Here is a 14,420-nt window from a genome sequence, read left to right as displayed (position 1 = left end):
AGGATCCTTGCTGTCTATGGAAGGTCAGAGAGCTCTTGGAATGCATCAAAACTATATTCATTTGTGTTCCAAAGATGAACGAAGGTCTTACAGGTTTGAAACCACATGAGGGTGAGTAATTAATAACAGACTTTTCATTTTTGGGTGAACTATCCCTTTAATTAAAGGCAGTTTGCTTGATTTTGTTGTTGTTGGGTTCTGCAACATCGAGTGATCATCGTTTAAATAGTATTGACACAAATTGCTTATGATTTAGTCTGCAAGGTACCATCAAAAAGGACGCTCTAACCATTACAAATTAAGAATGAGGTGCTTTTTGTCATCATTGATTACTGTCACTTCGGAGTACTCAAGTGTTTGTGCACATTCCTAGTTGGAACAGCATGAGGTCATAAAATGACAATTTCAACTGTCTGCTTTTAACTCTATCGTTTTATTATTTCATCCTGTTGTTCTCTCTCTGTCTCTTTCTCTGGCCCTTCAGACATTCATTCTTGTAGTGGGTAATTTACCTGCCTCTGGAGGCTCTTCAATTGCTCCTGTCTCCTTATTAAAAGAAATCTCTGTAATACACATCACACGGTTCCTGCTGCTTTATTGATTTATTAGCAGATATGAATGTTTTTGTGCTCTTGTTTCTCTTATATTCATCATTCCCCTCTCTTCTCCTGTTATGCTTTCTGTTCATTTTCTCATGTGTTCTGCCTTTTCTTCCTCTTCTCTCTCGTCTTCTACAGCTAAACATGAACTCTGCCCCCACCTTCATGCATTTCCCAGCCAAAGGGAAGCCGAAGAGAGCAGACACCTTTGACCTTCAGCGGATTGGCTTTGCCTCTGAGCAACTGGCCAAGTGGATCGCAGACCGTACTGATGTGCAGGTACATCTAAAGTTATGCAACAAAATATATAAAATTACAAATCATTTTATGTATTTCATATCGCTCTAGATGCATTTCAGTGCTTAGCAAATAAAAGTGTAAACACATCACCATCATAATATACGTTATTGAAATGTAAAAGCACGGCTGTTAAAAGCTGGGTGGAACATTTCAGACATCTGTCTCAAACACATTTATTTTAGATTTATAATTGTATCTTTTGCCTGATGCCTGAAAAGCTGTTTTTAAGAAAATGATTTTAATTTATTTTACTGCTCAGTTTGAGAAGCAGCTTTTAGGAGCAACATAGCAGATGCCAAAATAGGAAGAAATAAATCTCAGTGCACTTTTTGACATTCATGAGTAACATCTTCCCCTCTCTTGAAAATGCAACGTCTTTATGACATCTCAAGACACTGAAGAAATATGTCGATGAAGCTGTTAGTATAGGTATATAATTATTTAAGTGCTTGTATAACTGATGCCAAAAGCTTGAAAGTATAATTGTGTAAAAACTAAATTTGATGTGGTTTGACGACAAATATAAACACACTTTTCATTAAAGGATTTTTCTGTGCTTTCAACAATTGCAGTATTGGCTTCTGTAATCCTTGCTTTGTTTTGCTTGTCTGAGAGTGAACTCCTTCCTGCTTGCTTGGTAAATCAAGCTATTGTGGCGGGAGGAGCCAACGACAGACACAGTGGGCGTGGCGTCAAGCCTCGGAGAGGTTTTTATTAAACAATATTTAAAATAAAGTGTCCAAAGGGGGAAAAGTGTCCAAAATAAACAGGGATCTGGTGTCCTCGTTGTGCTGCGGGGCTCGTGAAGGAGGGCAGTGTTCAGGAGGGAAGGGTCCAGGTAAGGGGCGGAGTCCGGCGGCCGCACGCGCTCCCGTCTGGAGGTCCCGGGGCGCGGGTGACGGCGGCTTCTGTGGCGGCTTCGTCCAACTCCTTCATCCCCGGGTGCTCGACGGGATTCCACGGCCCGGCGTCCTTGCCCGACGGCCGTATCGCGGGTGCAGTGTCGGCCGGACTGCGGGTCCGGCCGCTCGCGTCTCTGGCGGCGGCAGGTAGTTCCCTCTACGCTCCCTTTCCTGGACCCACGAGGACACCAGCGTGCATGCACGGGGAAGAGACCGGTCTCCCGAGGAGAGGCGCGCTCGGCGTTTAAACGGCGGCGGTGATGAGGCTCTACTCACGTCAGGTGCGCCTCATCACACGCCGCCAGCCCTGGCTGTTTCAGCGCCCCTCCTCTCTCACACACCCACTCCTGTCGGGAGCCTGGTGAAGGGCGGCGAATACAGGACGGGGTGGTGATGATGGACAGGGGGGAGGCAGCCGACTCGTCACATTATATGTCAGTGTCTTTCTTAAAAAGAAAAAAAAAAAGATCAGTGAGAAAAAGTGCAAAGTGAGGGATTCACAAACCCTATGAAGTAGAACCGAACAGCACTTTCATGAGAAAGCATGGAGACAGATAACATCTGATTTCCCCATCATGTTAACATAGATTTTCCCTCCAGGGAAGCTCTCACTGAAAAATATCACCGCCACCTTAATGCGTTTACAGACGACTGCCTTGGAGCACTGGCACTAATTCAGTTGCCTTATTAAGACTCTACCCCGGTTTCTGCTTTAATACTTTTGAATAAGTCACTTAAGGTATATATCACCTTTAGGGAAGGGCTGAGTTATGTTGGAGTCGATAAAAAGCTACTTTTTTTTAAAGATTTTCCTCCGATGGAGCACTCTGATTATGAAGCAGTGAAGCACTGTGTAGATTACAGTGCAGGTCATATGTCAGCTACGCTCTTCCCTCTATGCAGGTGGACTCGTTATCTTTGATTCATCTCCAATTCACATTTCTGCAAAGGCATGGAAGCCCCTTGCTTTGTGAATTCTCTTCTTTTATCCTGGCCTAAGGAAAAACCTTTAAAGAACTTATTTTTATTTTATTTTTTTTAAATATGACACGGCTTATTCCTTTTGTCATTTATTTTCAAAAAGTAGGAAAAGGTAGAGTGGATGAAAGTATAATGAATGCATCAAATTATTTAAAAATATTTTGTTTTATTTGATTTATTGTATTTTTTTTAAGAATGCAAGTATTATGAATGTTATGTTTTTTTGTTTTGTTTTTTGATCCTTTATTTTAATATGTTTTAATGTTATTTTAATTTAGTTTTAAGAGGAGAGAATGCAAGTATAATGGCTGCATTATTTTTTTATTAATTTTCATTTTATTTATTTTATTTCATTTAAAATATTGAGTGAATAAGAGTATAACATACAAATGATTTTATTTTTCTATTTATTTAATTTATTTATTGTTAATTTATTTATTTTATTATTTTTTAAAGTAAAAAGAAAGCAAATATATGTGTATATATAGTACATTTTATTTTATTTTTACCCTGCCATACCATTACTATACCATTAGCCTAATTAGCAGTTAGTCTTTGTCAGTCTATGCACATTGGAGCAGTGCTCGTGCACCCCCTGGAGCAGACAGCATTATAGATGAAGTCGGCCATTTTTATCCTAGAATAATCTGATCTGATTTGGAGGCAGCAGCAGAGGCTGTAGTACAAACTGTAGTTTTGAAGGGAAACATTAAGGCCTTGAACGACAGGCACTAAACGTGTTTACAACCCTCTGGTTCTCGCATCACACCACTCATAAATAGAGAATCCTGGGTGTCCAATGCGTCATAGACTTAGTAGCCCTCTGGGTCTACTTTTGGCCTAAGGCGAAGAAAAGACTGTAAAAAGGGAAGGGAGGGACCAGCAGCCTTTGCCGGAATGAATGCGTTCACTAGACAATGGCAGTGTCTGAAACCTAACTTCCCCTGATGTGGTTTTGAGTGAAGTTTTCCTCCTCAGAAAAGGATTCATTAAAAGTCAGGTGTTCAAGCTATAACACATCTTTCAATCATTTTGATAGTGAAGTGAGGTGCATGGATTTTTCTTTATTTTTCTTGTCAGTCTTGAAAATGCATGATTGTCTGGTTGCAGTTGTCAGAATACTGTCACCTACTTTTCATGTCTCAAAACCTATTTTCACAGATGGTACATATACCAGTTTCTGAGAAATTATACATTTATTCATGTCTTAAAACCTATTTTTGCATACGTCTATTTACCAATATCTGGTGAATTATCATTCATTCATTCACTCACTCACTCATTCATGCATTCATTCATTTCTGTTAGATATTTATTTGTTTACTTGTTAGTTATTTGTGGTGGAGGGTATCTTTATAAATTGCTCTATGTTTTAATGTTGTTGTTGTTAATTAATAATAATAATAATAATAAAAAAATGTGTTTACCATACTCTGACCATACAGTAAGTGTCAATTGTACTTTTGTTGACTTTTTTTTTATTTTTTTTTATTACATATTAAACACTATTAGAATTGCTGAAATGATCATGTAATTATGTAAGAACAAATAAATAACATACTTTTTAGTGTTTATTTTTAGGTCACTTGTCAAACTTATGCAACTGTAATCTGTGATATTGACATGAGTTTGACATGAAAACTTTATGCAAAAATGCCAGATTTTGTTGCTTCCACTTCATTGTTACTGTACGTTCGTTGTTCATGGAGCACCGGCAATGATCAAGTCATTGTTCTTTTTTTGAATATCGTCATATGTCAGTCAAAATGTCATTCAAAAGTTAAACACTTGGGGGTTTTTCTCTCTTTGTCTAGATTCGAGTCTTCCGGCCACCCAACTATTCGGGTACAATCGCTCTGGCTCTGCTGGTGTCTCTGGTCGGTGGGCTCCTCTATCTGCGCAGAAACAACTTGGAGTTCATCTACAACAAGACTGGCTGGGCCATGGCCGCACTGGTGCCTAATGTTCATTATATAACCCCAATTCAAATGAAACAGCTGGAGCCATGCTTTGTTGTTTGATCTGGCCAGTCCTTAAACTCAATGTATATCTTGGCAGCGGTACAACGGTCAGCTCTCTCTGGCCCTAGAACCATTCAACAACTTCAACACTTTTGCTATTGCTTTTATAAGGTCCTTTAATAAAATAAAACCAGCTGACCATGGAGTAAACCTAGATTAAAATTATTTATAGAGTTTTTAAGTCATAAAAGAGGCCAATTTATTGAATCTAAACCCAAGTTGATGCAATAAAAACAGAAGACAACAGCTCAAGGGTACAAAACAAGCTAAAGGCATAGAGTCAGTGTGCTTAGCACCTGAGGTCAAAATTATGTGCTGTGTCTTGCATAAAAGTTTGATTTAAAGTGTTGTGCTGTCTGTAAATTGTAGAACCTGAGCTTTCAATATTCATTCCCCAAAGTCTGAAGGTGGCTGACTTTTACTGCTCCATTGGATAAAGTTTTTTATCCACTATATTGATTATAAGGGCAAGTTGAGGAAACGTTTTTCAATTTTTTTTTATTTTTTTTATACCCATGCTATAAGAATGTAATCAATCTTTATCGCTCACTCTGTCTGTTTATCATTCTCGTCGTATTACCATATCACTCAGCTAATATACTCTCAATCTTTCACTCCCTTTTCTTTTCCACAGTGTGTGGTGTTTGCCATGACCTCAGGTCAGATGTGGAATCATATTCGTGGTCCTCCATATGCCCACAAGAACCCTCAAAACGGTCAGGTGGTAAGTGCTGCCCACCTTCTTGTCTCAAAGCTCTGTATGTGCCGCACCACTCATCTAAACCTTTCTTGACTTGACTGACTTTGTTTGTGTCTGTTCATTAAATAGCCATCCATCATATGAAGTTTTGCCAACCGAAAAACAAACTTGAATTCTACATGGTATATGACCCATCCAGTCGATTCTTAAGCAATGAATCCTGTGGAATATTAATTCCTACAAAGGGCATGGCCTACATTCATGAATAAAAAAATACTGCACTTGGAGTAAATAGAACTGGTGTCCAAATAGTGGTATGGAGCCAGACAGAACTATGAAAAATATGATTTGGATGTGAGAATTGACCTGGAGGGTATAGCACATGCATTGGTATTTTTGCATAGACGACCCAAATTTGAATCCGGCTTGACATTTTCCAATCTAGCCATCCTTTCCTTCAGTCTACTCCCCATCCCTTCACATATATATATATATATATATATATATATATATATATATATATATATATATATATATATATATATTCTTTACTGTCATTTCCGCATTAAGGGATATGTCCTGATGTTACCAGGGCAGTTTAACTTCCTAACTTGGTGTCATTAAATTAAATGATTGTTTAAAGAATGGTGTGCTCATGGCAGAAGTTATCAAACTTTGTTAATGTGGCGAAGGCTTTTTGTTAATACGTACAGTCCGGCAATATATTTACACAATGATCCGCAGCAGCTGCGCTCGCCTGCTGTTCTGCATCCCCTTCTTATTGGCTTCTAAGTGATCCCTCCAGTCAATAACACAATAAATCTGAAATGATTAAGGCCTTTTAATTATTAAAACGTAAATAAGGAGATCAGCTTCTTTCAGTGCATAATCCTTCCCAGTACTGCTTCATCACCGTCGTTCATTAAGCTCCACACAGGAAGTTGAAGCTGCGTTTCTTCCTCTAATGGCCCTCTGAGGCAGAGGTGAAATGAAAATGCTGATGACATGGGGAAATTAAAGTCAGTGAGGTAAGGTTGTAACATCTAAGCCGTGCTATACAAAAGAAACCATTAGTGCTATTGTAAAATTATACCCTCACTGACTCGAGACCTTCATTCAAATTTCCTTCCAAAGCCTAGTCTAAATTGACAATTAAAACTTTTCCGTTTACAAGTAGAGCAAAAATGTGTAGGTCTTCCAGAGTAATTGCATATTAGGTAGTTTTAAAGTTATTCAAGCTATTTGAAACCGATTTTCAAATTTTGTCTTTTTTTAAAAACGTCCTTGAAATTTAGTAAATATATCATCACGTCAGAGTCAGCAATTTTAGTCTACTTTACTCAAACTGAAAAGACATTAAATGGACTGTAATGCATATGATGGCAAAAATGTGTCAAATTGTTAAAGTAATCACCAGTGATAACCTTTATTTAAGTGAACTTGGATTATCTGAATCAACTGTACTCTTTATAGATTTCACACATCAAGGTCAAATTTGTTTTCGTTAGATTTATAGTTCAACAGTTTTTATTTTATTTTATTTTTTATTAATAATTTAAGATAATTAATGTTTTTATTCAGCAAGGATGAATCAAAGTCATCAAACGTGACAAAGACTTTTACTTTGCTGTTACTTTTGTTTTTCAAATAAATGCTGTGCTCTTTAACTTTTTATTCATCAAAGAATCCTGACATATCACGGTTTCCACAAAAAAATCATTAAACCGCATAACTGTTTCCAAATTGATAATAAGTGTGTGTGTGTGTGTGTGTGTGGGGGTGTGGGTGTGTGTGCGCATTTTTGTGACAAATCAGGACATAGCCTACATTTGTATAATGACACAGGTATTACAAGGTGAAGGTGACTTTTCAGGACATTGCCCCATGTCCCCACTTATAAATCATACAGAGTGAGGTTTTTTGGGGGAAAGTAGAAATGCACAGTCTCCTGTGAGGGCTAAGTTTAGGTGTAGGGCAATAGCACATACAGTTTGTACAGTATAAAAACCATTACGCCTATGGGATGTCCCCACTTTTCACAAAAACAAACGTGTGTGTGTGTGTGTACTTGTTTATGCTACATTGTGGGGACCAAATGTCCCCAAAAGGTTAGTAAAACCTGAAATTGTTGACATTCTGCGAAGGAAAAAAATGACTAAAAACAGTAAATGATGTTTATCTGTAAGTGTAACAATGCAAACAGGTTTTCTGTAAGGGGTAGGTTTAGGGTTAGGGGATAGAAAATATTGTTTGGTCAGTATAAAAGTAATGGAAATCTATGGAAAGTCCCCACAATTCACAGAAGCAAATGTGTGTATGTATCTGTGTGTGTGTGTGCAATGTTTATATTTACTGTTTTAATAAAATGTTAACATTTTAAATATAAATACAGTATGAAAAAATGGTGTATCTATATATATATATATATATATATATATATATATATATATATATATATATATATATATATATACTCAAAATGCATCAATACCCAGTATGACAGTTTAACATTTAGTGACTGTTCCTGTGATACAAGTGCCTACAGACCATCTGTTTAACTGCCGTTTTTCAACATGATGTTTTTGGGAAACTACTGCAGTTTTAGCCTCCATCTGGACCTACAAGTCTTTTATGAACGGCACTTTAGGTCCTCTGGAGCTCACAGTTACAAAGTTAAGATAAAGTGCAGAACCAGCTGGTATGTTGCAGTAAAATGTGTAAAGAAACATAGCTGCATGAAAGCCACATTCAGTGATTTCATACAAACTATAATTAATAATGTATAGTCAGTCTGTTATGTCTCAAAGAAATATGAAGCTTTTTATTGTATTATGTTAGCAGAGAGCACAAATTTGAACAGAAGGTGCACAGTTTAGAGTTTGATGTTTGACCACAGAGTGTATTGTTTTGCCAATCAGAATAAAGAATCCCAGTCTCGCAGGCTTGTTCATTCATTTGATTTGGAGATATAAATACATTTATAATTTTACACTTAGTCCCAAAAATGAGATAAGCATCTATAAATAGCTAGGAAAGAAATCTCCCTAAATGCCTGACTTCTCAGAGTATAAAAAGCTCACAGTCTTTAGGAAAGAGACAGGGATCAAAAAGGCAGAAAACAAATGAGCAGAAAAGTATCTTTGCAAGACAATTAAGCCACAGAGGCTAATGTACTATGAATTGTTAACGTGTTTTGTTTGTTGTACAGAATTGGATGTTAAATGATGGTTCATTTATTTGGAGGATGTGCTGGTGAAGAGATGATGGGGGATTTTTTGATTCTCTTATTCTGTTATTGTTTTATGACTCTGGTTCTGAATCCTCTTACGCTGAGAATGTGGCCTGAAGACAGCCTTTATGAAATATTCAGGCCTGAACATTGATCCAGAGACATAAACACACTGTTAACAATGCTATGAATCCCAGGCTCCAGGCAATGAACATCTATAGCTCACAACAGGAGGATTTCTGGATCTGTCGTCCTCTAATCCTCAAGCTGGACCTGAAGGGGACATTTCTATTAGTTTGAGAGTACAGTGTCAACTTGTTCTTAATGCACCAAAAAAAGCTGGAAGTTAAGCAGGCAATGAGCGAGTTCTCACAGAATGCAGAACCACTCTCTGGATGTGTGATGTATTAATACACTAGTGGTCAAAAGTTGGGGGGGGGGGGTTAAGCATAGTGGCATTTATTTGATCAAAAATACAGCAAAATCTAATTTTTTTTGCATTATTTTAACAATTTAAAGGAAGATTTTGTGTGTGTATGCGTATGCGTGTGCGTGTGCATGTATGTATATTTTATAAATGTAATTTATTTCCCTGTTGGAAAAGCTCCAAGTCTTCAGTGTCACATGATCCTTCAGAAATCATTCTAATATGCTGATTTAATGCTCAAGAAACATTTCTTCTTATAATTAATGTTAATGCTGCTTAATAATTTTGTGAAACTGTGATACACTACTATTCAAAAGCTTAGGGTAAGTAAAAAAATAAAAAAACTTTTATTCAGCAAGGATGGATTAAATTGATCAAAAGTGACAGTATAGACATGTATAGTGTTACAAATGTTAACCTAACATTTGTGGGTGGTGGGTGGTGATGGCGCAGTGGATAAGACACATGCCGTTGGTGTGAGAGACCCGGGTTCGAATCCACTGTGAAACACCAATGTGTCCCTGAGCAAGACACTTAACCCCCTAGTTGCTCCAGAGGCGTGCGACCTCTGACATATATAGCAATTGTAAGTCGCTTTGGATAAAAGCGTCAGCTACATTAATAAATGTAAATGTAAATGTAATTCTTTATAGAAACCTGTATTGCTGTTTCCACAAAAATAGAAGCAGAAAAACATTGATAATACTTTGTGACTGTTCAGGGTCATGGGAGTTCATTGGCCTATGTCAAAATAAATTTATACGATATTACTCTTATTATGTGTAGCCTCATATTTTATGCGACATGGCCAAAGCATACATGCATTTAGTTGTTATCACTGAGAAAAATTGTATTCTTTGTTAAAAGGCCTCAGCCATACACAAACCTATAGCATGTTGCTGAGATAGATTTTTGGTCATCATTTATGGCTGTGCATTGAAGTGTGAAATTAAAAAAAGTGGAAAGAGGTTGTGCGAGAGACGGTGGTTGGGGGGGGGGGGGAAACATTACCCTGATTTTCTAAACTAAACGCTACATTTGCATGAAATTATATTTCTCTTGTCAGACTCTGAAAGTGCCATTTCCACATTTTCTCCAGCTTCATCCTGCAGCCCAGAGCAAACCCCATTTAGAGAGTAGAAGGTTGTTTTGATAATGAAAGCATCTGACTGCTTACTGACGAAATGGCGAGGCAATGTGAGGTGAAGCTACGCTTCTACTTGTGGCTTCGCACCTTAGGACAGATCACATACACACGCACACAAACACCTTGCTGTGTTGATACTCAGGACTAACATGCTCCAGGCCAAAAGCGCTAAACAATTCTCGACGTTATCCTGGCTTTTGCTATTAAAGGCATTTATTTCTTCTACTTTTTTGACTGCATTGACATTTTAATAATTATTTAAAAAGTCCAGGTAAAAGACAGGCTTTGAATGTCACTGAAAAACCGATAGCCCTCTAAACTAATGTGCATTTGATAAAAACTAAACAAGTTCGGCAGCTTATTACTGCAAAGTAGCAGCATTATTCCCATTTAAATGATTCACAGTGATAATTGAGTGAGTCATTAGTGGCTTTTCGCTTTAAAAGTATTGTTTCTCCATTGTAAATTAGAAAGTCACTCTGCACTGCTCACAAACACAGGTTTGGAATGTTAACAAACAGGTTGAGTGATATAAACTGTTTGACCAATCAAATTACTGGACCGGGAAAAGGCTAATGCTCTTGTGTTTGGCCTGAACTCTTCTTTTTGTGCTATTAATTAACTTAAAAAGTTTGTCCTCAAACTTTCTTTGAGGACTTGATCACGTATATTGGGTGTCTTTTTAAAAGTCACCTGAAGATGCCAGTTCCTCTGTCCACATTAGCCTTGCTTCAGTTCACCATTTTCATTTCATTTCCCACAATTCCTTAACGAACTCTTGCAGCCTCTCTGTATCTACCACAAGCGAGAGGTAAATCATCTGCCCTTCCCTTCCAGCATGTTGTCACTTTTATTACATCTCCGCAAATATTTAGGCTTTTAGCTTGGATGCAACTATGCTGGGGAGTCTTGATTAACCATATTGAACTGTGAACTGAAGCATTAAATAAATGTTGCACTTGAGGCAGAGATTTTTCAAGATCTCATCCTGACAACTGGTGTTTTTTTGTTTTTTTCCCTCTTCTCTCTGTACTCGCTGATGCAGAGGGAGTGTAGCAATAAAAATGAATCTGTATAGCAAATGGGAGCTTTAATTACAGCTGAAACAAGAGACCTGCAGAGAAGAATAATAAAGAAAGCCAAAAGGAAAATAACAAAAACAGGAGAAGGAAAGGCCGATTAACTGCAAATTAATCACATTGATGCCAGTCTTCCATTTTGCCAGAAGGACCTTCTGTCTGAAGAAGTTTTTATGGTTAACTTTTCCCATTTTATTTGAGGCAGCTAATGAATGGAGCACGTAAATAAACACAAAATACTTGTAGTAAAGCTTCTTTTTTCTATATAAGCAGCCTCGGTTTTACCTATTTGGAAGGCATCAAGTTTCATTTTTTGTGTCTCATTGTTGATTCTCCATTGGTATCAGCTCAAGCTGTCAGTCAGATCCAGTCCAGAAGACTCCAGACTGCTACTGTGACCTCTCGCAGCTGGTCAGTTTCCAACAAAACTTTTTTTTTATTGACATTCATCCGTTTCCATGGTGTGTGGTAGCATGGTGTAGACAATAGGTGGTCTATATATAGCTTTTATTTTTAGGCATTGTAGTTATTTATAAAACATTAATGCTAGGCTTGTGGTAGAGATGCTACTGGATGAAAAATAGTAAGGAAGTAGTTAAAGGAATGTTCTGGGTTCAATAATAATTAAGCGCTTAAGTGTTCCATTGATGTATATACTGTCAAAGTAAATGGGTCCATAAATATGAGAGTATTCACTTATTCCAAAGTCATAAACATAAACCATATGGATGTTAATATGATTTAAGTGTGAAAACTTGCTTACTAACCTCTTCTGTCTAAAGTTATCCAAATTATCAAATTTTACAACTTTATTACTATCACAGTGTACACATAAATACCCCCAAATGATTTAGAATTACAAGAACAGCTTGTAATTCAGCTCAAGTAATACTCAAGGTTTAATGTAAGAATATAAGTGATTTCATTAAATTATAAGCGTCACATTTCTCCTTTCAAAGTCATCTTCTAAAGTCATTTTTAATTTTTTTTACAGGAACGAGATGAAACAGTCATTTTTCTGTCAGTGACATCTTAACTTGTATTGAGCCCAGATTATTTCTTTAATTCATTCTTTAGCTTACACTTTTTACTTGTCAGTTTTTTCTTGTTTGCAACTGTAATGGTCCACTTAAGAGGATTGAGGTGCCAAAAAATGACTGTAATATTATGAGATCTGTGATTCATGATTCTTGCAAATCTGAATGCAATACTGTTTTTTTAATTGCGAAAGATGATTTGTGCCCCCATAAGTTGTAGTTACGATATGTACCTCTAGGGCCACTGTACCATGCTAATCAGCTAAACCTCACATAAGTCATTAAGTGTCATTTAAGTGATAGTTACAATATTCCAAATTGTTTATTAACTATAGTAATTAGCTTTATAGTCAATCATTATGAAGCAGGGAAGCAATCATGCTTGTACCAGTAGTATGCAGGGAGGGACTGCTTTGATGCTGTCTAACCCGAATACCTCAGCTGGTCTGAGCGTCTAATGGCACACTCTCGTCCTGTCTTCCTCCGTGCAGAGCAGCTCTTTCCTGAGCTTGTTAGGCACCACACAGTTGTGCAGAAGGGTTGCCGTTGGCTGTTGGAGTTTTCGGTATCCCCCTGTCCAAAAGCTTGAGAATTCTTTTGACAAGCTTGAAAACTCTTTCTCTAACTTGTGCTGGCAGGCTTATTTTACACACTCTGATAGGCTGTTTGCCCTGCCACAACCAACTGGACTGAAACGGTTGAGAAAGACCAGATGAGTGTGTTTACAAGTGTTTTGAATATCCTGATTATGTGCTGATTATGTAAGCGTCAGTGTTGGAGGGAGTAGATGCATTAGAATGTTGTTGCGTTGTGCATGCAGGACAGAATAAGGACTAAGGTCACACAGAACGTGTTTTTGCATTTAAAAACATGAGTCACAATGCAGTTAAGAAAATTATAGTAATCATAGTGTTTTTCATTCATTTTGCGTTCATCCTAATGTCAAGTTTGTTTTTCCTTCAAATATTTGAGTCATACTAAAATATTTCAATAAAGTGAAATCTCACATTCAGTGTCCTCCATAAGTATTGGAACAGTAAATACAAAATTGCTCTGTTGGCTGTGGAGTCAAGACATTTGCAAATATGATTAAAAGATGAATATGAGACAAAACTACAGAATGTCACATTTTATTATTAGCTGTTTAAACACATACATGTTTTACCAAATAAAAAGAACAGCACTTTTAGAGTTCATCCCACTCATTGATGTGAGCATAAGTATTGGGACAGTTGAACATAAGGCAGATATAAAAGATTAAAAGCTATTATTTAGTTGCAGATCCCAATGAATCTGGTGACATTTTCTTGAATATTGGTAAGATGGTTTTGTACCCTTCCAAATTCATTCTGCTACTGTCTTCATACATTAAGTCATCAGTAAAGTTGAGAGGGCCTGTTCCAGAGGCAGCCATGCATGCCCATGCCATGACACCACCTCCACCATGCTTTACAGATGAGGCTGTATCCTTGGGATCATTTGCAGTTCCCTTTTTTTCTCCACATTATTGCTTTCCCATCACTTAGATAAAGGTTCATCTTTGTCTCCTCGGTCCATAAACACAGTTCCAAAACTCTTCTGGCTCACCTTTGTGCTTTTTTTTGCAAACTCTAATCTTGCCTTTCTATTTTTGGTGCTGGTCAGAGGTTTGCATCTTGCTGTGTAGCATCTGTAATTCTGTGTCAAAGTCTCCTGAGGACAGTAGATTGTCAGAGCATCACCCCAGCTTTCTGGAAGTTGTTGGTGATTTTACAGATAGATCTTTTAGGATTCATTTTCACAGCTTTTATGATTTGTCTGTCATCAACTACTGTTGTTTTCTCAGCCGATCAGGTAGTTGTTGGTTGCTGGTGTCTCTGGTGGTTTCCAAACTCTTGATTTCTCCATGCCCGTTGTTTTTGCTATAGCTCTAACTGACTTCCTCTTTTCTTTTAGCATCCAAATTGCTTGCTTTTCTCTCAAAGTCAGTCCCTCATCTTCATCCTGGTTTGTGTGTGT

The 14,420-nt window shown here is 37.4% G+C and overlaps 1 protein-coding gene across 1 annotated transcript in view; it reads left to right on the top strand.

Moving 5' to 3' along the window:
• Positions 1–14,420, top strand: part of LOC306872582 (dolichyl-diphosphooligosaccharide--protein glycosyltransferase subunit TUSC3-like) — a gene marked incomplete at its 3' end in the record, with an annotated part of 78,787 nt that overhangs the window by 41,032 nt on the left and 23,335 nt on the right. Inside the window, exons 4-6 of the mRNA XM_079421195.1 lie at positions 738–878; positions 4,597–4,737; positions 5,438–5,527. Coding sequence (XP_079277321.1) covers positions 738–878; positions 4,597–4,737; positions 5,438–5,527 — 372 coding nt within the window. The remainder of the gene's footprint in view (positions 1–737; positions 879–4,596; positions 4,738–5,437; positions 5,528–14,420) is intronic.

Source organism: Barbus barbus (assembly GCF_936440315.1).
Source record: "Barbus barbus genome assembly, chromosome: 7".
NCBI classification, from domain to species: Eukaryota; Metazoa; Chordata; class Actinopteri; order Cypriniformes; family Cyprinidae; genus Barbus; species Barbus barbus.
This window is presented reverse-complemented; position numbering and strand designations above follow the sequence as displayed.